Genomic DNA, 27,965 nt, shown 5'->3' on the forward strand with positions numbered 1-27,965 from the left:
CTCCCATGCTTCCAAGGTTGATATGTCAAATACTGCCCTTAGAACCTTGGAAGTCAAGCTCCTAGCGTAAGGCCTCTCTAATTTTGAACTACAATTGCAAGTCCTATTTCAGATGAAGGATTTCATTGCATTCCTAATTTTTTATGACGTTTGGATCGAATCAAATTACATGGGCCCGTTGAATTTCAGTCATCCAATTCACGTTTGCACACATCCACATCCGAGAAAACATGTTAAGCACGAGTCAAGTCACACATAGACCTCCAAACACCTTGATCAAGGCGGAAAGAAGGCCGACTAATTTTTTAAAAAAAGGCGAGAGAGAGATATTCCCCAGAAAACTAAATCAGTGGAAAATAAATTGAAGGCACGCTGTCTGGGCAGCAGGTCACCCTCCATTCATATGGGCCGCAGCTCTTTGGCGAGAGTACATTTATGCGCCCAGGCTGGGGAAGTTCTTCTCGTCGACGGTAGGGCCGGCAGGGGCACGGCCGCCACGGGGGGGCAGCAGCAGCACCGCCACGGGGAGCACCACCGCGGGGGCCACCGCGAGGAGCACGATCGCCACGGGGAGCGCGGTCACCGCGAGGAGCACGGTCACCACCACGGGGGGGCACGGTCGCCACGGTCGCCACGGGGAGCGCGGTCACCACCACGGCCACCACGGGGGCCGTTGGAGGGGCCGGTGCGGGGCTGCTCGACGAAGCGCAGGTCGACGTCAAGGAAGTTCTTCTCCTTGCGCTGCTTCTGGCGCTGGGACTTCTCGGCCGAGGCGGAGATGTACTCGGGCTGGTTCTCGTGGGCGAGCTCCTTGGCGGCATCCCACTTCTTGTCGGCCTTGGTGCCCTCGTTGGCGGTGCGGACAGGCTTAGCAGCCAGGCTGGCCTTGGCAGCCTTCTCAGCGAGGTAGGCATCGAAGGAGACGGACTTGTCGGCCTCCTCGGCGTCCTCAGCGGGAGTCTGGGGCTCGTTCTCGTCGGCCTGGGCGATCTTCTCGCCGGCACGCTCGTCGTCCCAGGTCTTCTCACCGCCCTCAGCACCCCAGCCCTGCTGGACCTGCTTGCGGGTGTCGCTGTGAGATGATTGTTAGCCTTTTGTCTGATGATTCATGATTGATGTTCTGACTGCAAAAGATCTTCTCGATATTGCAGTAATTGTTTCATCGGGAGGGGCCGCTTACGTCTGGCCAGTGCGGGACTGACGGTCACCACGGGGGCGACGCTCACCACGGCGAGCGGGCTGCTCGGCCTCATCGGTGGGCTTGGTGCGGTTGTTCTGGCGACCGGCGTTGCGGTCACGGAAAGCTGTGTTACCCGAATATATCAGCTCCAGGACATTTTTATTCTCATGCCCCTCTTTTGCAAATCCCCGAACTCAATTGATCACATACCAGCGTCGTTGCCAGCGTTCACACGGCCACCACGGCGGTTGTTGTTCTCGCGGGGGGTGGTGGTGGCGGCGGCAGCGGGGGCATCCTTAGGGCCATCACGCTTGCCATGGCGGGGAGCCGGTCGGTCGACGGCCCGGGCGGGGGGGAGCAGGAGGTCTGCTGGGGTCGAGCTCGGGGTCGTTACCTGTAACGATAAAAAAAAAACTCCATGATTAGTGGACGATATTCATCTCGAAGAAGCTGATGGTGATGCCGGTGGTCGCCGGAAGCGATTTGTGTGCGGGCGATCGGAAATGCCCCAAAGCGCAGTAGAAGTGGGAAGATTGTGAAACAAAGGATGAAAATTACCGAGGAGCTCGTAAAGGTTCTGTAGAGACAAAAACAGCAGATGTTAGCTATCCTGCCTGCCATTTTGTTCGATCCCAATTGCTCCGGAGCGAGTGGGAGCTTTCGAAGCTCGTTCATCTTCATCAGCGTACCTTGGACCGAATGGCTTCCGCCATGACGCCTGCTTGCGGAGTCCTTCCGACTGGGAAGGCACTCGACGATCGCGGAGAGGATAGGGAGGGGCACAAGGCAGAACCTCAACAGATCCGGCCTTTTAAATGAAGATTGAATATCGCTATCGTGATGGAGATGCGAAGGGAGGAAGGAGGCGGCCAAGGTCCATTGTGGTGGAGCACGAATCCGGTTAGGCGCGATTTACTAAGCGAATCAGGCTAGGGCTTAGGGTATCATGGCGTCACTGCCAGCATCATAGATCCTACATCCTACTACATCCTACGAGTACTACGAGTACTACGAGTATCTCTTTAGGGCTATGACTTTAATCTCATCTCATGATAGACTGTACATTGTTCTACCTGGTATCCATCAGATAAATAGCACCCCAAAACAGAGTAACGCCTGGCAATGCTCAGAAGACTTTTTAGTAACAAGGAATCCAACTCCTTGTCATCGCTCTCCTTTTCCTTTTTCTTTTTTTTCTCCTTCAATTTCGTGGATGGTTCTGTTCATAGTTGAATGGGGTCGGAAAATGCATACTGGCACTCAGTCCAAACGGATCGTTGTCCAGCATCGGTTCATACTGTCCCAGCAGATGGTTTGCATTTCCAAAGTCTCCGGCTGAACCCTCTCCGCCAGAAGGGGGATTGAACCCGGTCAAGCTGTGTGAGCCCGAAGCAACCGATTGAGGTGTGAACCCCGGGACAAATGAACTGTGAATAGATCCATCTTGGTCATCATCCACCATATCTGCTTGAGCATCGTATTCTTGTTCTAAAAGTGTTAGCCAAACTCTTGGGAAGGACGAGAAAGAGTACTCCTTGTGGATGCTTACCGAGCTGATCATAGTGCTTTTGGAAAGGAGAAGGGTAGTATGCTGATGGGACTCGTCCAGCCCCGGGCCTCCGTGGCTTGGCATCTGACGGATCAGTATGGGGCATACTGATAGCCGGCGGCGAAGTCTGATTGTTGAAGGTTCGCGGCTGCGGCAGTAACTGCGGGCGCCCGGCCTGCGATTCCACGCCGACAGGAGACATGCCGCCTCCCTGATATGCGAAGCCTGGAGACTTGGCATGCGACGGCGAGGAGACGTGAGAAGTGGGGGTGGCTTGAAACTGCGGTGATGAAACTCCGTAGGCACCTTCACGCTGTGAGATGCCGAACGCATCGGGCTTGGAGGCAATGCCGGCAGGGTGCCTTTGTCCCGGACGAGGGCCCGGAGGAGCTGGCGCCGACTTGGGTGGCATGGGATTAGGAGCCGGTTTGGCGACGGCACCGGGAGCACCAGTCTTTAGGCGCAACTCCGCCTGAACGTCAATGCCCTTTTCGAGCAGGATGCGCTCCAGCAGAGAGTTCTTGTAGCGCAGCATCAGACATTCGTCGGCGGCGCTACGGTGGCTCTGTTGGAGGCTCTGTAGTTGCTCTTCATTGCGTTTGATGGTGGTCTCAAGTTGACGGATGTATTCCGTACGGCGCTCGCGAAAGGCGGCTTGTGCCTGTCTGTTGCGCTGCTTGCGTTCTTCAGAGGTGGCATATATCTAGATAAGAAAAAGCAAATTAGTCAGGCCAGAGTGAAATGGTGTCAAAGATGGGGGTTGTGGTGATAGGAATGCGGGCCCCGGATTTATTGCATCTCGATGCAAGATTGGGAAAGATGTTACGTACAGGTTTCCGACCACCCTTTCTCTTTTGAGTCTGCGCGGCCTCTTGGGTTAAAGGCTCGACTTCAGGGTCCGGGGTTGAGACATTTGAGCTGATCGAACCATCAGGCAACGGTTCGGACTTGGGCACGACCGGATCCATGACCGTGTCATTGTGCTCGGGGTGGGAGGTCTCGACCATAGAGACCATTGGGAAAATGATTGATCTCACAGATCTATAATTATTGATCGGACCTCACTCCCTCAATCCTCTTCTCTCTTTCTGACCCTGCCACGGTGGGAAATCCCCGACAGAGCGCGCCCTCCTACTTTGTGATCGCGCCGCACTTCTCTTAAAAATCCTCCGACCAGGATGGCAATCCCGAGCCACAACCACGGGCTTGGGGGTGGAGGGGGGGGCAAATAGAACAGGACAAGAACAGACGCAGGAACCGCGCGGCTAGGACGGATCGGAGGGGACGTGCGAGTAATGAGAGACGAGTGACATAAAAAAAATTCGATTAGGAGAAAGAAAGAGTCAGAGAATTCGAGATAAACGGGGGGGAACTGGGGGAGGAAGAGAAGTTGTGAGGTAAAGCGATTGACTAAACGAATAATCCCTATTGTCCGTTGTCCACCACGGGTCCAACCAGAGAGGGGCTCGCCTATGGAACTTGTTACGCTTTGCCTTTTTTCTTTTTTTTCTTTTTGCTTTTCTTTTCTTATTCTTTTGCCCCGTTTCTTTTTCTTTTCTTTTTTTCCCCCCTCTTCTCGTCTTTCCCAGGAAAAATTTTCATTTTTGGCCTCCTCGGGGTGACGGCACGGGTCCACCAGCTTGGCATTGGTTGGCCACTTCGCAAGGTGGTTCTGGTCGCATCGTACGAGGGAAGCGAGAGCAACAGGAGAAAACCCGAGAAAATGCCCTCCACCCGCGGAGAAAGCCCGGCTCCATTGGTTCTGGACACGAGGTACCAACTGGTGGTGTGGTGGTAGGACTCCAACTTTCTCCAATGTCCAACGCCGAATAGCCGATACCGGGGCGTATTGTACTTTCCAGATTTTATCTGTACATCCAATCTGAAGTATACTCAGTGGGTACTTGAGTAAATTACATATTTAATACAATATATTACCATACGCATTCTGTATACAATACATACTGTATCGGTGGATTCCGCCCCATGCTGGTTCTGCTCACCGCGGGGCTTTCAGGGGCGCGCTAGCAGTGTATTATTGCTCCTATAGCCCTCTTGGCTGGCCTGTTCGTACTCTCTGCAAGTCCGATCTTCTGTCACGCATGACCATGTCACGCGGCGATCCAATGATGCAATGCTGCCTCGTGCGGGGGGGGATTGATCAGAGACTGCGCAAGGACCAGACTAGACCAACCCCAGCGATCTGGCACGTACTTTAGCATTAGATCTCACAATTGAGTATACATACTCGTACCCAGAATTCATAGTTCAGACTAGTCCATCAATTCACACACTGATAAGTCTGTGGCCTTGACAGAGTATACCCTAGGCATTGTAGAATGCAATCAATATGCAGTCCTAAGAACTAAGAATCTCGGCGATCGGCGATTCGGTTCCCCGCCAAATTCGCCGTGTCACATGCCCTCGAGAGAGTGAACAACAATCGCACCAACAACGGCATCAAACGCGCCTCCGAGAGTCTCCATCCGTTCCTTGATTCCTTTATTCCCTTGACTCTTCTCTTCCCTCGTCAAATCCATCATGGCGACCCCTTCTGTCCCCGCTGACAAGGAGTCCGCCCCCGCGACTGCTCCTGCACCTCCCATAGAAACCCCGCAGAACCAGCCGACTGCGCAACCAAGGGATGACGAGGACTCGGACTTTGACGAACTAGATGGTACGTCGGCTCCGCAAACTCTCCTGCGGACCTGCATGCTAACCACTGCAACCCCCCCCGCAACAGAGGTCCTAGATGATTTCTCCAAACCAAAGGCTCCTCAGCCCGCACCGCCTGCTCCATCGGCCAACACCACCGGCGGCGCCGGTGCGGCGCCGGCTGATTTCGACGAAGATGCCTTCCTGAAAGAGTTGGAGAAGAACATGGCTAATATGATGGGTGATGGCGGAGCCGCCGCCGGACTTGCTGCTGGAGCTGGAACTGGAGCTGGAGCTGGGCCGAATGGTGCAGCTGGGGGAGCTGACTTCCAAAACTTCCAACAATCCTTAGAAGGGGGTGCTGATGCCTTTGCCAAACAGCTCGAGGATAGTGGGATCCCGCCTGGTGATTTCCTGAAACAACTACTTGCTGATGTGATGGCCGAGGAGGGTAGCAGCGGTGCTGGTATCGATGCTGCCGCTGGGTTGAGCGGTGCTACACCCTCGCCTGCGCCCTCATCTGCACCCGCTGCGACTGCGTCTTCTGCATTGGGTGCCAACTCCGACCAGCCTGCCGAGTCTTTCAATGAAGCTATTCAGCGGACCATGGAGCGGATGCAGGACTCTGGAAATCGCGCTACCGAGGCCGCGTCTGCGGACGATGGGCTATCGGAAGATATGCTCGCCCAATTACTCAAGGCTGTCGAGGCCGGTGCGTCGGGAGGAGGTGAGGATGGCGGTGACCTCACTAAAATGTTCATGGGAATGATGGAGCAGCTCTCAAATAAGGAGATGCTTTACGAGCCCATGAAGGAGCTGGACGGTAAATTCGGTCCCTGGATCGAGAAGAACAAGGCCGAGGACAAGGTCCCTGCGGCAGATATGGATCGTTATGAAACACAAGCACGCATTGTCAAGCAGATTGTGACGAAGTTCGAGGAGACGGGCTACTCGGATGAGGATCCGAAATGCCGTGAGTATATTTGGGAGCGCATGCAAGAGGTAAGTCCAGTGTAGCCCTTTTCTTTTTCGTTGGAGCACCTGAATCATTGCAGACCAATGTGCTAATACTTTACAGATGCAAGCAGCTGGGAGCCCGCCGGAGGAACTCATTTCCAACCCTCTCATGGCTGATATTGGAGGTGCAGCTGGAGGTGCGATGCCCGAGGGAATGCCCGATTGCCCCCAACAATAAGATGATTCCTGATATAGACTTTGCACATTGATCGGCTTGCTTTGTACTTTACATATACGTAACTGCGTCGATACCCAATACACTCCAGCATACCATTTATGATTCGTGCTGTCTGGAGGGTGTGATTAGTGTGATGAGTTACTCCTAGAAAGTCCTGTTTGTGGCTGCTCCAGCAGTGTGGACGTACTCGGGACCAGTCGTTGACTACAATATTGCTATAAAAAAAGACAGGCGTCCTTTTTGATTGACCCGTGGAATTTAATTTTGGAAATTGGCATGGTTTGATTTCGATTTTTGATTCACGAATGGATTGCAGATACTCTTTTAGTATTCGGCTTTCTATACAAGGCCCCAGGCCATATTCACACAACTAGGTCGAGCCACAGGAGGCAAGACAAGACCTAAGCTATCCACACAATAGTAATAACATCCACAGATCACACATCTCAGATAAAAACGCCATAAAAAGCAACCGCTCTCGCTGAAACGCAGACAAAATTGTTGACAATAAACACAAGCACTTCTCACGACATTTCCATATCCTGCGACTGAGCCGGGTCAGGGAGGGCCATGAAGATATCATCATAATCGTCATCACTGAAAGAGGTATTCATCCCAGGTTGCGAGCCCGCAGATTCCTGAAGCGCCATCTCCATCGCCTCTTCCTGGGAGACGAATTCATTCAGAGCTTGCATGTCCGCATCTTGCTCGGGGAGCATATTATCATCCTCAAACTCGAGTCCTTGCGTCATCGAATTCACGTCCCGGGTCATCGACTCCTCCCATTTCCGTTTATCGGCCATGTGCTCCGCCATCATCATCTGCTCGCCACGTGCCTCGAAGCGGCCCGAGTCGCGCTCGTTCTTGACGCGGTTCAGGAACATCTTGCGTGTCTTGGAGCGAGCGAGCGATGTGGTATTCTTCATTGGGTTGGCGATTTGAGCAGAGTAGCGGTCGGCGAATTTGGGTCTGTTGGAGGGCGAAGGGGAGGTAGGAGACATGAGAGTAGAAGCTTGGTGCTGGAAGGGCGAGGTTGAAGGCGGGCTGAAGATGTTTGATGACGACTGCTTTTGCCCTTCGTGGACCTGCGTTTGCGGCTGGAACTGGTTGCTGTGGATGGAGAAGTTCGGGAATTGGACGGGAGATAACTGGTTCTCATCCATGCCAGGCTTTGACTGACCCGCGGAGGCCATTGTCCATGGGGGTGTGGCGATGTTGGAGTTGCGCTGGCCCAGTGGAGAAGGTCGCACCGGTGTATAATGGCCGGTTTGGCGACAGGGCGTGGTTGGCGAGGATGGGACCGGGTGTGTCACGAACATGGTGGAGGTTGGAGATTTGGAAGACGAAGACGAAAGTTGGGACAAGGTGGGTTCCGTGGTTCGGATATGGAAGTCTGTTATGGTTTCGCCGAGTCCGGGATGGAAGTTGGAGGTTGGGATAGATGTAGTTTTGAGTTTCTGGAGACGTGATCCACTCGAATAGTTTTAGGTGAGGTGAGGTTATCTTTGCCTAGCCTTTTGGGAGTTCTTTTAAATGGAGTGAGAGGCTGGGGGAAGGTTGTCGATCGTATCGTTGACTGCGCGACGCGCATTCCGGCCGCCACGTGAGGAGCGCGTCGCTGCGGCGGAGGCGGCATGGATCAACAGGCCAGCCAGGGGCGGACGTGGTGATCTGCACATTCCATTGCCCTTTGAGATAGCTACTCTATGGAGTATGGAGTATGGAATACTACTCATCCGTTTGAATTGGCTACATATTTTCAATGATGAAAACGACGGATGTTTAGTGCTACTAGCAGTGTATAGAGTAAGTGGCCATAGTGCTTTTTTTTTCAAGGACAAGCACTCGTTGTTGGCAATCGAACCCACTCTTGATGTGTAATCCAAATCAAGATCAAATTTCTACGAGTAGGGTTATCTAGTCTATGATGAATGGCCCACGTGGAGAATATGCATCATCTTCGAGATCAGTGGACCGATCTCACAGATCTTAGATATCCTAGAATGAGCCAATACATGGCACATGTCATTCTTTTCTTTGTGATGGCCAGCATCCTCCAAGGAAAGACAAAGCAGCAGTATAGGTTATGCTAGCTCTTAAATGATGTAAGGAACACGAAAATATGCATCATCTTCGAGATCAGTGGACCGATCTCACAGATCTTAGATATCCTAGAATGAGCCAATACATGGCACATGTCATTCTTTTCTTTGTGATGGCCAGCATCCTCCAAGGAAAGACAAAGCAGCAGTATAGGTTATGCTAGCTCTTAAATGATGTAAGGAACACGAAAAATTGAATGAAACTTTTCAGTATAAGGCTAAAGTTTACATGCCTCAGTACACCCTGGGACATCAAAAGATGAGCCTATGGGAGACTGGGCAGGTAGAGATGTATTAAGTAACAGGATAGATATATTCGAGACGGAAAACCCTGGGGAAAAACCAAGCGCTCCGGCACGGGGAATAAATAACGAGATAACGAGGCAAAGCCGAAGGACACAGCTGCCGTGGGTAATTGTAGCGCGAGGATCGAGAGATGGGATCACAAGGAATGTGGAGGTTGCGGACAAAGAACGCTCAAAGGAGTGAGAAACAACAGCATGTCGAGTCTATGATGTCGAAAAGGAAAGTGAGGGGCAGCCGAAGTTCACCCGAAAAGACAGAAAAATTTGGAAATCTGCAACCAAAAAGAAGAAAAAACGCGATCGTGACATTCGCCAACCCTGTCCATAGCGCCTGAAAATTGCGTGATGATCGTACAAAAAAAAGAGATTTTTACACTTCGACTAATGCGAAACATCGAGGAGCCTAGGCTTAGAAGTTCGATGCAGCGTTGACGGGACCAGGGTTGTGGTACTGGTCGAGTGTGCTCTTGAAGGGGGTACCTTGGGCACCGGCAGCGGGGCTGGGAGCCTTCTCGCGGGGACCAGATCCAACAGCAGTGCCGCCCATCAGGTCATCATCTTCCTCGTTGTACTGTCCGCTGCGCTTCTTCTGAATACGCCAGATGACGATAGCCAAAACACCAATGACAATGGCACCGCCGACACCAACGACGACACCGATGATGATCTTCTTGTCGGAATCGGAGACACCGCTGCTGGAATTGCTGCTGCTATCACCACTGAGCGAGGGAGATGTTGCCGCGGCGGGGGTAGAAGTGGAGGTCATGACATGGGGCACGGTGCTACCGCTAACCGTTTGGTAGGAAGTGATGGTCTCGACGACGGGAGTCTGGGTGGTGGACGGAGAGTCCGATGTAGAGGAACTATCCTCACTTGAGGTCTTGGTGGGTTCATTGTTCTTGGATGAAGTGGTCTTTGAGGTGTTGTCTGCGGTGTTCTCAGCCGAGGTGGTGGGTTTGGACGAAGAAGAGGAAGAAGAGGTGGTTGGGTCGGCGGAAGTCGTGGTTGGCTCTTCGGAAGACGACGAGGAAGAAGTAGTGGAGGAGGAGGAGGAAGAGCTGCTGGTGGTCGGGTCGGCGGAGGTAGCAGGTTCGGATGATGAACTAGTGTCACTGGTGATAGAATTGACAAGGTCGGTGACTGCGACAGACTGAGCCGCAACGGCGGTCAGGAGAAGGGCGTGAGCCAGGAACGAGAGTCGAGCGAGACGCATGATGGGATGTAGTTTTGTTCTCGAGATGAGAAAGTAAACGATCGTGGAGGGGTTGATTTTAGAAACGAGAGTCGAGATGAAAGGGAAGGAAGGGTCGAGAGTCAGCGAGAGTCAGTGGGAGTCCAAAGGTCAAGAGGGAGAAAGGGAGAAAGCAAGTGGGAAACATTCAGTGTACAAGGCTAGTCCCAATTGGGAACAAATGGAGGCTTGGAGGACCCACTTGGTCCATTTTAAGAGGCTGCACTACTGTCTGACTGTCTCCTAGTTTCACCCGTTGTCTCCTTGGCCACGCAGACACCTTTTGGGCCATTTTAGGCCACCACCGTTACGAGCTAGGGTTACAAGAGGTTTGCTATTTACAACAAGGTGCAGAGTATTCTACACCCTGCACTTTGTAGATCCCGCAAAGCACAGCATCCAACCACTCACGACCTTTACTTCCATGCATATACTCCTACGAGTACGAGTACAATATTTTCACCCCAATTTTTGGCGCCAATCGATCGGCTCCACTGAACCATATTTAGCACCTCTCCTGCTGGATTGATTGTGTGCATCACATCCTTTTGTCGATCTTGGCCCATATTGGCGCCAACTCCGCGCCGAAAGAATACAGACGCAGAAAGCACAGAGTACCATTCTCTTGCCTCTTGAGCTGCCTCGAGGGGGATTTCGGAACGACCCTTCGACTCGAAAATTCCTTGCTGTCAGCCGACTGAACCGGGCCTTCGGTGACTAGCCCTAACTGGGTCACTGTGGCGTGCCTGGATTTCTGATTTATTTCTTTTGCTGCTGACAGATCAGCTCTGACGTCGGCCCGAATCTCCACCGCCGCGTTGGCTTAACCCAGCCTGTCCTTTTGATTGGATTTGTTTTGTGCCAATCTATGGAGGTCCGGTACAGCACGGAGTACACACTACTAGTTACCTATAACGAATCCATACATAACTACCCGTAACAAGGGTTACGCTCTGCAATCTTCCGTTCGGTGCCGGAGAACGCCCGCGGGTCCCGGTTCCTCACGCCAGGAACGGAGTACTGCCTGAACCACTCCTGGGGTTTCTGTTTACAATATTCTCCAAATATTCACCCGCTCGCCTTTCTTTGGGCAGATCAGGTACTCCTTACGTACGACGCTCCATAGCCGCGCTTGGCCCGGTGTTTCTGCCAGTGGTAGTGTATATAGATAACCAGTACAAGAGATATAAATATTTACAACTTCGCATCCTACCCACTGGCAGTTACTAGTACATACTCCGAGTTAATACCATGAATTGTTAGGATTAAAGCAATTTGTATACTAGGTACTAGTAGAATACTAGCTTCGCTGGAGGGGTTGCGGAGATTTATAGGGAACGTGAACACTAGTGGTTTTGGTACGCTGCCGCCCTGGGAGACACACTGGGTCGATTGCGGCTATGAAGTGCCGTGATCAACGGAAGACTGAAATTGAATTCTATTCTCGCCCAAGGCACTGGTCCTGTTCAAGAGCCTGGATATGATTCGTCCGCTATGCGCTCTTATAGGAGCCAATCCGGACCCATTCCCCTTTTTCATGCCTTTGGCACTGGGCACCTCCCCAATATTTAGGTAGTAACTTAGTATGTAGCCAAGTCTACGAGTATCAATTCTCATCTCAACTCCCAGTCGCACGGGGCAACAGCACATCACAGTCTAAGAAAAGGTGTGTGGAACATGACGTCTTGATTTTGAGAGATCAACCATTTTATGGCGGAAACAATGCATTCCATTTCGACAGCTCAGAAGAAGAAGAAAAGAGCAGAGGGGCCGAAATAGCAAAACCAAAACCAAAACCAAAAAAGAAATGAATAAAAGAAATGACAACAGGGCAAAAAAGGTAAAGCAAAAACAAATCCAATTGGGGGTTATGTTGGGTATCATCCGGTCAGAGCAGAAAACATAATGCAAAAACGCCAGCGATCTCTTGAATCACAGCTTGTTGGGCGGTTTGCCCTTCATCTGGTCTTTGATCTCTTCCTTGAAATAGTTGACGAATTTCTTCAAGCCAAGATCTGCAAATCACGAGGTCAGCATTTCGTCGGAATCCCTTGGGTCCACTCTTTGGGAGGCTCCCTACCTTGATCACTCTCGAGCGAGGTGCGCGACGGTTCCGGAGGGATACCATGGCGAACTTGCTGCACACGTTGATGAACCTTGCCAACCATCTGGTGGAAGATAGGACTTCGCAAGAGCTGGAGACGAAATCGAATTAGTATCCGGATCTGCGACCAGCAGAGACACCGAACCTACCCTGGCAGTCATCCAGATCTACGGAGTACCCGGGTCAGCGATCATCTATCGACGAAGGACTTGAGAGGGTATTGTGGAATGTGCACTCACCTCCAGCTGCCGCACAAAGAGGAAATATACCATGGTGAATCTTCTTGAGCTCGTAGAACGAGAGGCAAAAGTGCTCGGCTCAGCATTCGCGGATTTGGCCAGGCGGAGTCGGAGTTGCACTCTTAGTAAGCCCCGCACTGATTTGTCTGCGGAGGCTCGCCGCCGCCATTTTGACTCCGCCAATTTCTCCATATTATCAACTGCAGTGCCCGTTCAGCAATGACTGCGTGAACCGTGGAAATTATTCGACAATATTTGACCGCGATGGCGAGTCAAACAGCTCCGCAGTCGCCAGTCTCGTTTATACTCCCCTTGAGAATCCCAGATCCCCTCCGCCGATCATGACAAAAGGTTGCTATACCTGTCGCCGCCGTCGCATCATCTGCGATAATGGTCAGCCGACTTGCAGGAAGTGCCGAGATGCAGGTAAAGAATGTTTGGGCTACCAGAAGCCTTTGGTCTGGGTCAAAGGTGGTGTTGCCAGTCGTGGCAAGATGATGGGTCGTTCCTTTGACGATGTGAACAAGTCCGACGGCGATGCGAAATCCCCACCTGCCTCCGAACCCAATGATACTGCACCGCAAAATACCCCCGGCTTCAACTTCTTCTCCATCGCGAAGTCTTCGCCCGAGAATGACTCATCTAGCTGCGGGACTCAGTCGAGTCCGGAGGCCGACGCCTGGATCCAAGACACACTAGATACTGCTATATTTGGACCAGCGAAAGAAGATGCACTGCTTGGGTTGGACCTTTCGGAGCAGAAAGATACCGCACTGGTACAAGTACCTCGCGGAAGCTCTACAGAGGACGCTCCAACACCGTGGGGGCTTGTCGACCCGCTATTCAAAGATATGTCACGACTTTCACGATTCTATCTGCACCACTATAATCAATGCATGGCGGGAGACTTCGTTGTCTACGCCGGATCGAATAACCCATGGCGAAACATTATAAATTTAGTCGGAGACTCGCCGCTTCTTGGGCTAGCTCTATCTTCAATGGGAGCTCTCCATTTCTCACTCACGACGAACTCAGAAGCGGCCACAATGCCCTGGTCAAAGCAGAGCCTGCTAACCGCCGACACTCAATTGACCCCCGAGGACATTGAAAACTTCATTTCCCCAACAGGCGCCAACCGACCACCTTCAAAAGCATTTCAACACTTTTTGGAATTCAAGCAGCGAACGCTTGGCCAACTATCCAAAGACCTCTCCAATCCACTTTCGCAGAGAGACGACAGGACTTTGGCTACTATAATCGTCCTCGCGCTCCTAGATTTATTCGAATCGGGCAGTGGCGCCTGGAGCTACCACATTGAGGGCGCGAAGAAGCTTCTCAGAGACCGACCTGAAGACGAACTTGGCCAGGGTATGCTACAGGGACTTGAGTCATTTGCCGTCGATGGCTGCTTGATGTAAGTATTATTGTACATCCACCTTCAAGTACCAAAGACTAACCAAAATTTCAGTTTGGAAATCATGGGCTCAACACTCGCACGTCCAGGCGCTCTCTCTAAGCCATTCTACTCATCGGCCATGGGTCCAGCTATGCTCAAACGACTCGAAGTAACCTCCTGGATCGGATGTCCCGCCTATCTTCTTGAAGTGATATTCTTCGTACACACCCTCTGGTACCCGGACTCTGAAATCGCAGCCGCCATTCCACGACCAACAGCCCTGCCAATGTCCATGCAGCAAGGAAGACCGCTCACCCTGGAATCATATGTGGCTCTCCTCCAAGGAATCCGCAGCTTCGACCCAGTCGCCTGGGCCCACGAAATGCAACAAAATCACTTCTTGACTGACGTCTCTCACCGCATCACTCTCGCCAGCTGCTACCAAGCCGCCGTCTACCTTTACACTAGCCGCGTACTCTCTCGATCAAGGGAAGGCTTCTCCCCTCCCTGGACAGACGTCGGAGTTCCAGCCGACCACTCCATCATCGCGAACAAGCTCATTGCCGAGCTATGCTCCATCCCTTCTTCCGATCCTCACTTCAAATGCCTCATCTGGCCCACGTTCATAGCAGGCGCGGAATGCCGCCGTCCATCGCAACGTGCGCTCGTTCTCGAGAGACTCGGTACACTCTACCAAGCCGTTACCAGTGTCAATGTTCGCAATGCAGCTTGGGTACTAAGGTTGATGTGGCAAACCAAAGACCAAAAGCGACGCGAGCGTGATGGGTATCTTGATTCACAAGTAGGCAATGGTGACGATAATGAAGACGGCGACGATACATTCGACTGGATCGATGAATTGGATGAATCTCGGCTTGACTGGCTCTTCATATAATACCTTTCTTCTTTTTACATATGCCCTCCAGTGCACATATCGGCGGTTATGTTTTGGCTTCTCACGAATAACGGTCATAATGTTTGTATATAATCTCATCGATGTTGATCTTTGATTGCCACGAAAATGAAACTCAGCCCAAAGTAACTACATAGTTATACACTCCAGGGCTACTAGTTCTAGTAGTACTACTACCATCCATCCATGCCCAAGTGGATACTACTAGTACCTGTTTAGTGTTTACTTGGTGTCACATCCATTGAAGTTGCGAATCGGAGGGCTATCGCAGAATCTGTACACTTTCCAGGTTCATCCATATATGTACTTAGTGGCTAAATGTACCCAATCCTAATGGCTACCAAAATTAAACCTGCAACAAAGCCGCCAATGAAGATGCTGCGGGCAGCCGATGCCCATCGGGTATATCAATTTTCTTTTTTGTTCTGGCCGAGGGTAAAGGAGAAGGAAGATGAAGTTTGTATAGGAATTGGAGAGAGAGGGAGACAAGTTAGAGGAGAGAAACATTCACAGTGAAAGAGTGCCCGCCTAGGGTCAAGGGCATAAGGAATCAAGGGTTCGAGCTAGCAAAGTAGCGAGGAGAGGGTGGAATAATGATGGGAGGGATAGCTGGACAGGAACATGAGGGAGAGAAAAAAGAAAGAGAAAAAAAGGCAATGAACGGTATAGCGCTTGATCCAAATCCTTTTCTGGAGGGTATGACAGACAGAAGAGAAAAAAGGAAAGAGTCGGAAAAAAATCACAATTGAAGAATTCGCAGGGCAGTGCTTTCTACCGCGAACCGGCAGGTCAATGATCAACATCTGAAAAGAAATGAAAGGTCCAAAGTCGCCAGAAGTGGAAAGAAACAAGGAGCCTCAATGAGGTTCGCGACGATATGCTTCGAATCAAATCAGGGATATATAACAGCTAGGAAAGAGACGGGAGAAAGGGCAAACTTGAATGAACGCAATGAAAGCAGACAAAAGATGGGAAAACAACGCATGCTCCCTTCCGATTCTAAATGCAGAGACATAACCCAACATGACAAAACACGCTCGTCACGATAAAATGCAAAGGGCACGAGGTATGCAGAGAAGGCGCCCGTCTTCTGTGTGAGTAGGCGCGAGGTACAAGAATAAGTTATAGGAGAGGTGCTCGACACAGAACGCGAATTCTGGGGTTGAAATTAGGCGATGCCGAGATCAGCGTAGCCGAGGGATTAAAACACGGCAGCGAGGCCGTTCTTTGAATGGCGCCTGCTGAAACGCTTTTTCCCTTTAGTCGACTCGGAATCGGTGGCCTGGTGTTTCACCAGATGATTGCGTCCCGAGGAATGACCATGGTTGTGATTGTGGTTCGTGTTCTCATTCTGCTGTAGGTCGGAGGTGCGATCGAGTGTGTTGGCATGGCTTGAGAAACCAGAAGACATGTCACGGAAAGCGTCCTCCGCAGAATAAGGGCCAGCGCTTTGTTGTGCTAAAGCCATTTCCCTAGCTCGGTCGAGGGCATCTAGCCACTCTTGCGCCGATAGCGCAGTAGATCCGATGTTGCTTGAGGATGGTTTCGAATCTTCGAAGACGAAATGTTTGTCTCTCTGTGAAATTAAGTTAGAATTCGAGCTAATCGAACGATGAATTTTGACATACCGTATCAACAACCCAGGAGGAATGCCCCTTGGCATCTGTTGTGCTTCTATAGTGCGTTCCGGCTGCGAGAAGAGGAATTTCAAGCTTTGATTTCTTCTCATCACCGCCAGAGGCAGCAAGGATAATGCGACCCGAAGAAGTGACCATGACCAATCGATTCCGCTTTTTAGTTGCTGTTCCAGAGAAAAATCGCGAGAATCTCCCGGGTGTCTCAACCTCACCGCTACCGTTCTTCGACGTCGGACTGTGGGAAGCAGGAGAAGATATGACTACCATGTTCCCCAATTTGAGAATGCGCTCATTGGATTTGCTGAGCACAGGAGACCATTCAATATCAAGTTGACTTGGCGGTGGTAATTCTGTGACCACACGAGGCAGTGCACGAGAACTTTGAGTGGCATTAGACGGAGCCGTTGAGATTGCCGGGGGAAAGTTATCGCCACCTTCAGCACCATTCAATTTGATGGGTTCTCGTGGTGGCGGTACGTATGCTTTCAGTCGTGGGGCTTTCTGCTTCCACAGTTCCGAACCCCATGAAATGCCTTCAAAGAATTCGTGATTCTTGATATGTTCAATTTGCAAGCGCCGGGTGGGCTCAAGAACTAGGAGGCGCTCAACAAGATCCCGAGCCACGGTCGGGAATCCAACCGGAAATTCGTAATCCAAAGCCACGATCTTTTGAAAGGTTTGGTATTCGTTGCCTGCTTTGAAAGGCGGGCGACCCGCCAAAAGCTGATAGATAATGCAGCCGAATGCCCACAAATCACTAGCCTTGCAAGCATTCTTTTCCGTCAACAACTCGGGGCTGACATATTCCGCGGTGCCGACAAAAGAGCTCGCTCGTTCCTCTTCCGGGAGATCGGCCATATCAATCGGGATAGAGCTTGAGCTCTCATCCGGTCGTCGTGGAGGGGTCTTGAGAATCTTGGCCGTGCCGAAGTCGGTAATTTTGACGTACATCTGGTGGTCGAGGAGGACATTTTCTGGCTTCAGATCTCGATGAATGACTCCCCGCTTGTGCATATAGTCTATTGTGTCGAGGATTTGGGCACCATAGAATCTGGTACACTCCTCGTCAAATGTGGTCATGCGCTTCAGGACGCCCAAAAGTTCTCCTCCTTTGCACAGGTCTAGAACAAAGTATAGTGATCGCTCATCTTGGAAAGTATAGTAGAGTCGCACGATGCCGGGGTGGTCAGTGAGGCGGTTCAAGGTGTCCTTCTCGATATTGACGTATTTAACCTTCTTTTCCTTGATGATGTGTCGCTTATCCAGAATTTTGATCGCGTATTCCTTCAAGGTTTGTCGGTCTGTCGCGGATACCACTGTGCTGTAGGAACCCTCTCCAAGAGTATTTCCAAATGAAAAGTCCCGGACTCCCTTCTTTACGAAACGTGCCACAGTATTCCCGTTGGCATCGACCTCCTGCCTCACCGAGACCGCGGCTCCGCGATCCTGCCATTCCTCACTGCTGGCCGCTGGGCCATTCTCCATCGCGTAGGGAGTGCGAGACATCTGTGGTGCCACTCCAGCTCTGGCGTGTGCTCGTGATGTTTGCCGCATCACTGCCGGCCCATTGGCCGGAATCTGAGTTGTGCGGTAGGAACGGTCGCTGTGAGAATTATCGCGCGTTGGGACACCGGCCAGGAGAGCTGAGTTTCCGCCGCGCGTATCTATCCGTGATTGCTGTGTAGAGTTTGAGGAGGCACCCGAATCGGTTCTTATACGATATGAGTTGTCGCGGGGCAGAACGGAGGTGGCCGAGCCGTTTGTGTACACGGAGGAAAGGGGCCGATTCGGATTTGGGGGCGTGGAGTGTGGTTGTGTCGAGTAGGGCTGGTACTGGGCCGAAGATGGTGGAGGGACGTCTGGAATGGGATTGATGAGGGAAGTTCGGTTCTCATTTGGTATCGGCGCTTCGATGGGTGCGGCCGGGAAAGGTGTTGGATGGTCGTCATTTGACATGGGATTCTGTGGATATTGTGATAACGAGTCATCCGGGGGTCCGGCTGGGCTGGATCCTATGTAACCATCGGGCGCATCCTCAGTATGCAGAGGCGAATCATCGGGGTTCGCGATCCGCAGCCCTCCCAGGGACTGGGACAGGCTGAGATCCCCGTTCATGGCGTTGGGCGACGAATGGGCGAGGGATGGTTGGGGGGGGGAGAAGAGTTTCGGGAGGAAAGGGGAAAAGGAGAATGGCCGGGGAAGCTAGTGAGGCAGCACCAGAACCCGAGGCCAAAACGTGCAAATATCGACGATTAAGGCGGCGATAAAGGGCGAATTAACATGATCGGACTGAGGAGTTGAGGAGTGAAGAATAAAGTGAGGGAGGAGGGAGGGAGGGAGAAGAGAGACAGAAAAGAGGAGGGGGGGGGGCAGAAAGGATCAACAGGAGGCTCGGTCTTACTAGTAGAAGTAGTAGTAGTAGAAGAAAGCAGAATCAGGTCTAGTGTCGAGGGGGGCTGAGCCTGACAGATTTCGAGTCAATGTAGATATAAATAATACTATAAGTACTATATTAGTATAGTCGTAGATAGTATATTCTATATTCCGAAGATCATGTATATGCGATTGTATAGTTGTGGTAGCTATGATACCGTGACCTGATAGTAGTTACCCATCTTGATACTGCGAGTATCTTCAACTTCGTGAGTTCCTCCCTCTCGATTACAATCCTCCATTGTTTCCAACATGGGTCGCCCCCGTTCGTCCGACTGTCTCATAGTCTTGCAGTAAACCCCGTCATCGCGCCCTTCCCTTTCGTGCAACCATTCACATCTCGTTATGGTCATGGCTTTCATGGCGAGGCGGCCACCCTCCCTCATTGTCTTGGGGGACGCCGAACTGCAACCATATCTCCAGCGCAAATTTCTGCAGTCTCTGGTTTTGGAATTCAATCACCTACACTTGAATGATCTAGATGATCCGAACTACCGCGATGCCGACGGTAATGATAACAGTGGCAGCCCTTCTACTAGCCCCCATGACGAGATCCTCACAACTTTCTACCCCTCAGCAGGAGTATCATCCGGTACTGGAGCCGCCTCCTCTCAGGACGTTGCGGGTTCCCTCTTAACATTGACTCCAACCGCCTCGTTCCTTGCTTCTGGGATGACGGAGTCGGCCCACCTAGCTTCTGACCCAAACAACCCGTCCACCAGCTCTACTACTCCTACTACTACTACTGCTGCTGCTACTACCAATCAAAATTTGCCTTCGTTGCGACCTCGTGGCCGACCTTCTTCGAGTCTCAATATTCGACTTCCACGGCGAGTGGCATTTGTTGTGGCTCCACGGAATCGTCCACGGACAACTGCTTCTCGGCGATGTAGACAGAAAGGTTGGTCCCTTCCAAAACAAAGTCGTCCTCGGTATCTGGGTTTCTTGTCATTGACCTTTGTTCCATTCAGAAAACCACCGGCATACCAAGCAAACAATTCCAGACGTGAAATCATGGCTTTTCACCATGCCAAAGCCACGTCTATCTCTCGGGGCCATTCCGGATATGACCATGGGCAGTGTCCCACTACGGGACCTAGCTTTAGCGTCGACAATGTCTTACGAGGCAGTTCTGGCCGCGACAATGGTCTCGCCATCCGTGGCAGCGGATCCCATACAGGAATATGGCACTATTCAACCCGAGTCGGTATTTAATGAGCTTAGTGCGGATCGAGATGGCGAGTGAACTTGCCGTGGTGGCTTGATTGACCCATGTGGTCTGGCCTGTGACCGGAGCTGCTGAATACGCTAATAATTGTTTTTATTTTTCTGAAGTTTTTATCATCATTGTTCCGGCGTTGCGACACTGAGGGTGTTTGTCTCTGTCTTTGTGGTCCCAACCTGAGTGGGGAAATTTCCCAATTGTGATCCATGCAGCACGGGATGTATACGATATTGTGATATGGACGGGAGTAAATTCCGATTCTTACTACTGTCTACTTTCTCGCTCCTTTTGTTCTCACTTTGTTACTAGCTTGTATTATATTTCCTTTTATGCATGCTCGTATGTTCTCTTTATGAATCTCCGTTTCTCTCTACTCTAGAAACCCAGCACCGGTAAATAAGACGAGCCCCAAGCCAACTACAGTTCGTGGGCGGGGGAGCAACTAGTTGAACCATTGGCCTCGGTCCAAAATTTGGCTGCCTTTGACTGACCCAGCAACTGACGCGTCTTTTGGCCATTCGCCCCTCCCCTCAAGAAGACCACATTTCCCGCTTTTGACGGTGTAGAAACATTCCACTACGAGTATGATACTACTAATAGTAGTTGTGCCCTTTCTGGAGTCAAAATTGCCAACACATCCTGCCGCGTGGGCTCCGCCTTGCCATCCATCACACCCGACCTCATTGCCCGCGTCTCTTCCCAGGCTGCAGCCAAGCTTTCAACATGACATTTATCGAAGCTAATTTTTTTTTTTTTGATAATTATAGATTTGGGATCTCGGGAATCCTGACCTTATTAACCCCGCACTTCCCCGTAGTCACCGCTACTTTGCCTTTGCACGGTGGACTGTGGCGGGAGAAAAACCTGGCAGCGATATCCACTGTACGATAGTTGTGAGAGGCTCGATATAAAACTATGTGCAAATAGATTCCATTGTGAGCCCAGATGTCTGAAGATAGGAGCCATACTAGTATGCAGTGTCTCTCGTAACCATGACCTGGCTGAGATCAAAATCTCCAGCGCCTGGGGCTGAGTGCCGGTGATACACAGCCTGGAACACTCTATGAATAGATCATCGATCCTCACTCTATGTCTCTATCCATCGACCTCTCTTATAGTCAGAATTTTTCTCCGTCTCTGGTTGCATTCCAGGAAGCATGGCATATTTGGATGTTGTCTAGATCCAGGTGGATACAACATCCCATCCCGAGATCTAAATCAGGATACCAATGTCTCAGTGCATCCAGATTCGAAGCTCAAGCGGGAACCCGCGATTTTCTCCACCTACCTAGCATCGATAGAAGTCACCTCTTGTTGTCCGAATAATATCTCCATCAACGAGACCCAATAGACGCTAATATGCCGGAGGCGATGGCTTGTCTCCTTCAAAAGCTCTAGTTCATTCTTCAGACACATTTTCTCATCTACAATATGAACACATTTCTTGAAAAAAAAAATCCTCACAATGATCATCCACATCGCCTGTTTGATTGCTGAAGCAAACTCGTCCAACTGACATGGTCAACTTCCCTTATAATTAGCCTATTGTGTAGATTGATTCTGATCAGCGATCATAAACATCTGGTCAATCACACTATTCACAAGCTCACCCTATTTTGTGCATGCTGCCTGCCTTTTATAGGGTCCCTTAAAACATGGCTAGCTGTTCTTACCTAGATATGTATTGACCGTTTGTTTGATGATGTTTGAGGCTCCAAAACCATAAAATAAGCTTCTTCAGTACTTGAGTCGAAAACAAAATCTCACTGCCAACTGACACCCATACTAAATTTAACGTTATGAGCAACTTGAAGTAAACAAAAAAAAAAAGATTTACGTTCTTCCCACACCCTCACAATGCCTTTTAAGAGGCGTCTCACTAACAATCCCTTGTGAATTTGACACAGAGGGTAACAATCCAGCCCGAACGAATTCGGCCCGATCCTATGGGGATCAGTGACAATTCTCTAGTCTAAGAATAGACATTAGTCCCTAGTGAACCGAACAGATCCAGGAACCGAGCATTGAAATCCAGGAACCAAACCAGCATGGTACAGTCCGACTCGGAGCCAAAAATTCCAAGAACAACCTAGATCAAGTTCCGATCCTAGAAATGCGCATAGCCCAGAATATTCAAAATTTAGCAGAAAGATCTAGACCAAGGAAATGTCTCAGGCCACCCTGAGCCCATCCAGCAAAGAATCCTCATATTGTAATTTCCTTTTCTCGCTTCGTGGCCCCTACGATGCTTGGTTCTCGGCTCCACCTAGAAACGCCACCCCAGTAACCCAAATATGGTCGACCCAGCAGACCCAAATTCGCGGCCGAGGTGGGTGCGGCCGTGATTTCTGCTTTCTTGTGGCTGTTAATTTGCGGTAAACAATTCAGGGGTCTAAGACACGTAGACAGTGACACATAAGAGTTATTTGGCGTTCTTCCTGCAAAGTATGTAAATTGTACATGATAGGTCTTGTGGTGTGTGGCGGGCATTGACTGGAGTCGCCACATACATACTATTTACGAGTATGTATGCAGGCAGTTGATTTGATCTGCCTCATGCAGTGGGGTAGTCAAACCTTGGAAGATCTTCGCGTGGCGATTTGAGTAAGGGTTCTCGAGGATCTGCGAGCAGGGGTGCATCGAGGAGTACTATTGTCAATTTGACCAGCAGATTAAGGTATTTTGAGCATGAAAATGTTGAAATACGATATATCGCCCTATCGGGAGCTGAATACGAGATATTTGGGAGAAACAGGTCATTCCGAACGTCGATAGCCGACATTATTCCATTATTGAGATAGGCAAATCACCGAGTCAAGCAAGTCTAAAAAGTGTGTATCAAAAAGAAGGCCACAAGCAAAATCCGGCTCTAGGTGACAGAAAAGAAGGCGGAGATATGAGTGGAAGAAAGGTAGAATTGGGGGTTGAATCACATGAAACGCCAACAAAGATCGTTGTCTCCCAGATGCCGCTTCAAATGCTCCCTCTGCGTGTGTATATTTTTTCCCCGTGATAGTGTGACTTCGTGCAATTGTACCAAAAGGACAGCCAGGAAAGGGTGTGAACAAAGTAAAAGAAAGGAAAACGTCAAAATCGAGCTATCTACTGCTGAGCCTTCTTGGCGAAGACCTGAGCACCATCAACCAGGCGACGCTCAGTGTTCTGGCGACCGTTGACGAAGTCAGGGTAGTTGAGGGTCAGCTCAACAGCACCGTTGACAATGTTGTCGACAGCCTCGACACCCAACATGAAAGAGTGATCCTGGTTGCCGACCTCGTAGCGCCAGCTACCGAAACGGCCACGGGACCAGATACCCTTCTCCTGCAGCTTGGGCAGGATCTGGGTGAGGGCACCCTCACGCTCCAGGCTGGGGGTGGGATAGCCGTGGTCGAAGCGGCGGTGGTAGGTGGAGACAACCTCGTCACCGGCCTGCAGCATCTCAGTGTTGACGAGACCCTGGATGGAGTCCTGGAGGAGCGTCTCGTGGTTGACGGCCTTCATGGAAGACTCGGAGATCTCCAGCATGATGGACCAGTAGGGGCCCTCCTTGGCCTCGGAAGAGGCGGGCTTAGAGCCGTCAGCCAGCTGGAGAGTGGGAAGCTTCTTGAGACTCCTCAGGCTGGTTGTGGGGGGAGTAGTTGGAGAAGATAGTGGCGCGGTAGAAGGGGCAGTTATCCTCGGGGAAGTACAGCCAGCACTTGTCACCAATGCGGTCGGGGCGGGCACCACGAATACCGACACCGATAACGTGAGTGGAGGAGTAGAAGAGCTGCTTGGTGAGGGGCATCAGCTCCTTGTCGTCCATGGCCTCGGCCAGGAAGTCAACGGCCATAGTGGAGACCAGCTTCTGGTAACCGATGACGGTGCCATCGGCGAGGGTGACGGTCTTGTTGCCGGCGTTGACCTTGGAGACCTTGCCCTGCTCACCGAAGCGGGTGTTCTCCTTGGGGATGGTGTTGGCAACAGCAATCCAGATACCACCGGTACCGTCACGGGCAGGGAAACGGAAGGTGGCGTTGGGACCCCAGTTACCGGCGGTCTTGTTCAGGATGACATTGGTGGTCACGGCCTTCAGGTTGGGGGCAGCGACACGCTCACCGAGCCAAGCGCATTGCATCTGAAACGCGAGGAGTCGTTAGAATTGACATTCGACCTGGCGGGGTAGAGGGGGTATGGGGTGTGTCTTACCTTGGTGGTGGGAACGGCCCAGACCTTGTAGTTGTAAGGGCGCATGAAAAGGTCGGCGATACCAGTACCCATCATGCGGACGATCCACTCGTCGAAGTTCTTGGGCTTGTTGGCGGCAACACGAGCCTCAAGAGCAGCATCGATCATGCCGTCAATGCACTTGACCTGCTCCGCCTTGGGAAGCATGGAGATGTTGTTCTGGAAGGGGTAGGGGACCCATTCGTTCTGGCAACGAACGTAGGAGATACGCTCGTGGGTGAACCAGTCCTCATCCCTGGGGAGAGCCTCGTCGATGCAGTCGTCGAAGTACTTGTAGTGGGAGAAGATAACGTGGCCACCAACATCGTACAGCTATTCCCAAAAAAGAAAAAAAGGGTCAGATCGGGGGTTCCGCGGGAGTGTTGTCAACAACAAAGGGATTCGGGTAACTTACGAAGCCTTCAGGGGTCACATCAGTGGAGGCAAGACCACCGGGGGTCTCGTTCGAGTCAATAATCAACCAAGAGGGGCCATTCTGTACAATTGATTAGTTCTTGAGTGTTCTTGCACTACCCCTCCATCAACCCCCCCTTATTTATTTTTTTCTGCCAGTGCAGTCCAGCCATCGGTCAGAGGGGGGAGGGGGAGGAGAGAAAGACTTACGATCTGGTTAAGACGCTTAGCGGCACCCAAACCAGTAGGGCCAGCGCCAATGACGAGGACGTCAACGGAACTGAAGTAGAAAAAGGTCAGCGACGATGATGGCAATGGCGAGGAAGCGGGAGTGTTTTGTCCTTACATGTCGGGGTGGGTCATCCTGCCTTGAAGAAGGTCCTGAAAGCTGGGAACGCGTTTAAAAGTCTTGCGGGCGATGCTCAGCATAGAAAATGAAGAGCAGCAAGAAACTGCAGGAAGATGGGAGGGAGAGGTGTTAAAGGGAAGATGGAGGAAGAGGAAAGTGGGAGGCCACAGCTACCGTGGGTAGGGGTAAATGGAGCCGGCACTTCAGCGGTGTCGCAGGAGTGGAGTTGCCCATGTCTGTTTCAGGTTTACTTTACTTTTTCGATTCAAATTGATTTGCCAAATTGTCAAATTACGGAATCCCGCCCCCCCGATCTGGGCCTCTCAGGCTCAGCGCTTTTCACATTGTCCCAGCATTCATTCCCAGTGGCTGTTTTGGCGGTGGCCGCTTCCAGGGGGAAGTTTGTTGTTTGGCCGCGAACAGATCCTCCCCGCCCCAGGTATTATTGAACACGTACACCTAGGACTTGGCTGAACTTGGGTTTGTTTGAATTCTGAATTTTATATTATATTACTCGTATTATGATTTGCCTTCGGCTATGCTTACCTATGAGTACATACACTACTAACTTTCTATGTAAAATTCTGAATTCTCCCACTCAAACCATAGGCTGACGCTCATTCGCCATCACAACGCCACCCTCGGGGAACCTGACCTGCGTGGTGTTTAAACTAATCGAATCTATCACAATCTATTCTGCAAAGTTGGAGCTTGGAGGAAAACCGTTATTGGACACATAGCGTTGGCCTCAATGGGGCTTATCGTTGGTTCTCCAAAGGAACACTCTGTTTGCATGCGCACAGGTCGAAACAATCCTTGGCGGGATAGATTCAGGGTCCATGCACGAATCAACAATGCCGTTATCATCTGCGCATCTCGGAGTATTTTGATTCGCAAATGGACACCACAAGAAAGAAAGGGGGTGGATGAGCAGTGGCAGGGACCAGGCAGGGAGAGGACCACTCTTGGCTCGTCGACGGCTAAAAACGCCACCGATGTCGATGGGCACGTTTGCGTGGCCACATCTTCATGTACAGTATGTATATCGTTCCTGGGATCTGAATCGGCGGTGCCGCAGATTGGATAGGATGGCGTGGAGTAGGCTCTCCGAACGGACTCCGTTTCGTTTCGCCTGTACGGAGTACGAGTACTACAATTGAACTCCGTATACTCCGTAAACTGAGTAGAAAGTCACCCATCAGTTCGGCTGCCTGCCTGCGAAAATCCTTGAATCTCGCGGACCATCATCCGGAGAGATGATCGTCCATCTATCTGGCGGTCTCGAGGCGGGATTGGCATCGGACCAGGGACATGTGCACAGGCGAAGGGGGCAGTCCCACTGATTGTCCTCCCCAAGGCGGGAAGAACGACGAGGATCCCTTCGCGAAGGGAAGAAGCTACTCGTACGGATCTCCATTCACATTGATCGTCGACGGGTTGTCCGCTGGACTTGCTCGAACCAGCAGTTGCCCTTCCATCCGATAGAGATGGACCCTGTCGTGGTCGCACGGCCGGTCCCTCCTCTCCTTTATCTCCTCCCCTGAAAGTCAAAAAAGCTTCTTTGGGTCTAACCGGCCACTACTCCGTAAAGGGGGTGGCTCTGTAGTGAGGGATTCTCACTCACAACGCGTCGCTTGCTTAATTTTTCCTTTTTCCCAGGGGTGGGCCCCTTCTGAGGCATCCAGAGAGTCTTTGGATGGGGGAGAATGGCGTCAGACACAGCCTCCGAAGGACGATCGGCGCATTCTCCACCCGTAAGGGACCAGGGCGGCGACGATGGCCCAGAGGGTCGCTGAACGCGGGTCTGAAGTGGGTCAAACCCAACAGCTGCTTGCGTAATGCCACCTGTGTCGACCTGATAATTTGGGATCAGCACTGTGGTGGCCTTGCCTTCAGGAGGGTGGTGGGCTTCTATCTCAAACCAGTCCTGTCGAAGACGGTCACATTGCACCCTCTGATTTCGGGGGTCCGGATGGAGAAGGATTAATCTAGATTGTACTTATGGTAGGACGCGTGTGTTGCAGAGATCTAAGAATAGGAAAGGCAGGAAATAAGCAGGCCACAACCGCTGGGACGGTGGAGCGTGGGTGACACTGGCAGTTCTCATTGGCGAGCGGCTCATTTTAGAAGTTGCCACGAGTCGAGTGTCTGTACTTTCTGGAAGAGAGAGTGTATGCGCATACCTACTCATAGTGTATGAGTATGGCCACAGGACAGAGACTAGAGTAATGGAGGGATGCGGGTATGGGGAGTGGGGGGGGAATTGGGGGTTTTGGGGCCTGTACTGTATGTAATGTATAAGTGACCTGTTTGGTATAGTATATACTGGTTGTACGTTACCATCCCCACCAGAACAGGGTACAGTTCAAAGTAGAATCAGGTACAGGTGGCCTCTGCAGCACCGTCACCGCCTGTCACCGCCTGTCACCGTCCGTTACCGTTCCTGGCCATACATCCACTGGCCCCAATCAGACCAGCTCCTGTCCCTTTAGTCCATTTCTGTTTGCGGAGCCTGTCGATTTTACAATTTACTCTTTTCATTTCCCTGGTCCAGTTCTAGTCCCTTAAACGTGAACAACAAGTCTTTGGTGCCGACCAGAAACGTAAAAGAAATTTAATTTCTGTTGCAGTACGTCGTCTCTCGATCCTATTCTTGTCTGCGAGGCCTGAACCTTGCCATCATCATTTCTTCATCCACAATCGTTATCTTTTGCTCGCGCATTACTTTCTTCGTCTTCTTTCAATTTCTTGCATACCCTCTCATTAACCACCCAAACACTTATTAGTGTTTCTGATCCGATAATAATCCTCATCCTTCACCCCCCGTGGCTT

At 51.2% G+C, this 27,965-nt stretch overlaps 10 protein-coding genes across 10 annotated transcripts; 3 read left to right on the plus strand and 7 right to left on the minus strand.

The window, feature by feature from the left end:
* Positions 1-597: 597 nt before the first annotated feature.
* Positions 598-1,893, minus strand: stm1 (uncharacterized protein; the record flags this gene model as incomplete). Its single annotated transcript, XM_057263338.1, has 4 exons — positions 598-1,072; positions 1,181-1,304; positions 1,391-1,574; positions 1,870-1,893. 4 exons carry the CDS (start codon positions 1,891-1,893, stop codon positions 598-600), a joined length of 807 nt encoding a protein of 268 aa, XP_057124999.1.
* A 488-nt stretch (positions 1,894-2,381) lies between these two features.
* Positions 2,382-3,745, minus strand: N7481_004120 (bZIP transcription factor; the record flags this gene model as incomplete). The annotated part of the gene is made up of 3 exons (XM_057263339.1): positions 2,382-2,668; positions 2,730-3,432; positions 3,560-3,745. 3 exons carry the CDS (start codon positions 3,743-3,745, stop codon positions 2,382-2,384), a joined length of 1,176 nt encoding a protein of 391 aa, XP_057125000.1.
* A 1,525-nt stretch (positions 3,746-5,270) lies between these two features.
* On the plus strand, positions 5,271-6,579 carry pex19 (putative peroxisomal membrane protein receptor Pex19; the record flags this gene model as incomplete). The annotated part of the gene is made up of 2 exons (XM_057263340.1): positions 5,271-6,386; positions 6,463-6,579. 2 exons carry the CDS (start codon positions 5,271-5,273, stop codon positions 6,577-6,579), a joined length of 1,233 nt encoding a protein of 410 aa, XP_057125001.1.
* Positions 6,580-7,103: 524 nt separating this feature from the next.
* Positions 7,104-7,898, minus strand: N7481_004122 (uncharacterized protein; the record flags this gene model as incomplete). Its single annotated transcript, XM_057263341.1, has 1 exon — positions 7,104-7,898. One exon carries the CDS (start codon positions 7,896-7,898, stop codon positions 7,104-7,106), a length of 795 nt encoding a protein of 264 aa, XP_057125002.1.
* A 1,497-nt stretch (positions 7,899-9,395) lies between these two features.
* Positions 9,396-10,199, minus strand: midA (putative cell wall protein; the record flags this gene model as incomplete). Its single annotated transcript, XM_057263342.1, has 1 exon — positions 9,396-10,199. One exon carries the CDS (start codon positions 10,197-10,199, stop codon positions 9,396-9,398), a length of 804 nt encoding a protein of 267 aa, XP_057125003.1.
* A 1,950-nt stretch (positions 10,200-12,149) lies between these two features.
* Positions 12,150-12,593, minus strand: N7481_004124 (uncharacterized protein; the record flags this gene model as incomplete). Its single annotated transcript, XM_057263343.1, has 4 exons — positions 12,150-12,232; positions 12,298-12,412; positions 12,471-12,488; positions 12,561-12,593. 4 exons carry the CDS (start codon positions 12,591-12,593, stop codon positions 12,150-12,152), a joined length of 249 nt encoding a protein of 82 aa, XP_057125004.1.
* A 308-nt stretch (positions 12,594-12,901) lies between these two features.
* Positions 12,902-14,851, plus strand: N7481_004125 (Zn(II)2Cys6 transcription factor; the record flags this gene model as incomplete). The annotated part of the gene is made up of 2 exons (XM_057263344.1): positions 12,902-13,974; positions 14,029-14,851. 2 exons carry the CDS (start codon positions 12,902-12,904, stop codon positions 14,849-14,851), a joined length of 1,896 nt encoding a protein of 631 aa, XP_057125005.1.
* Positions 14,852-16,070: 1,219 nt separating this feature from the next.
* Positions 16,071-18,621, minus strand: N7481_004126 (PDPK1 family serine/threonine-protein kinase; the record flags this gene model as incomplete). The annotated part of the gene is made up of 2 exons (XM_057263345.1): positions 16,071-16,445; positions 16,498-18,621. The coding sequence occupies 2 exons, from the start codon at positions 18,619-18,621 to the stop codon at positions 16,071-16,073; spliced, it is 2,499 nt and encodes an 832-aa protein (XP_057125006.1).
* A 663-nt stretch (positions 18,622-19,284) lies between these two features.
* N7481_004127 (uncharacterized protein) lies at positions 19,285-20,185 on the plus strand (the record flags this gene model as incomplete). Its single annotated transcript, XM_057263346.1, has 2 exons — positions 19,285-19,840; positions 19,911-20,185. 2 exons carry the CDS (start codon positions 19,285-19,287, stop codon positions 20,183-20,185), a joined length of 831 nt encoding a protein of 276 aa, XP_057125007.1.
* Positions 20,186-23,266: 3,081 nt separating this feature from the next.
* On the minus strand, positions 23,267-25,251 carry N7481_004128 (protoporphyrinogen/coproporphyrinogen oxidase; the record flags this gene model as incomplete). Its single annotated transcript, XM_057263347.1, has 6 exons — positions 25,131-25,251; positions 24,995-25,064; positions 24,786-24,866; positions 24,353-24,703; positions 23,854-24,281; positions 23,267-23,783 (listed from the first exon to the last, which is right to left on the minus strand). Exons 1-6 carry the CDS (start codon positions 25,211-25,213, stop codon positions 23,267-23,269), a joined length of 1,530 nt encoding a protein of 509 aa, XP_057125008.1. The 5' UTR covers positions 25,214-25,251.
* Between the last annotated feature and the right edge of the window lie 2,714 nt (positions 25,252-27,965).

The sequence above is a fragment of the Penicillium waksmanii genome, assembly GCF_028829765.1.
Source record: "Penicillium waksmanii strain IBT 27052 chromosome Unknown utg000004l:1.0-5674109.0:1.0-5678898.0, whole genome shotgun sequence".
Classification (NCBI taxonomy): Eukaryota; Fungi; Ascomycota; class Eurotiomycetes; order Eurotiales; family Aspergillaceae; genus Penicillium; species Penicillium waksmanii.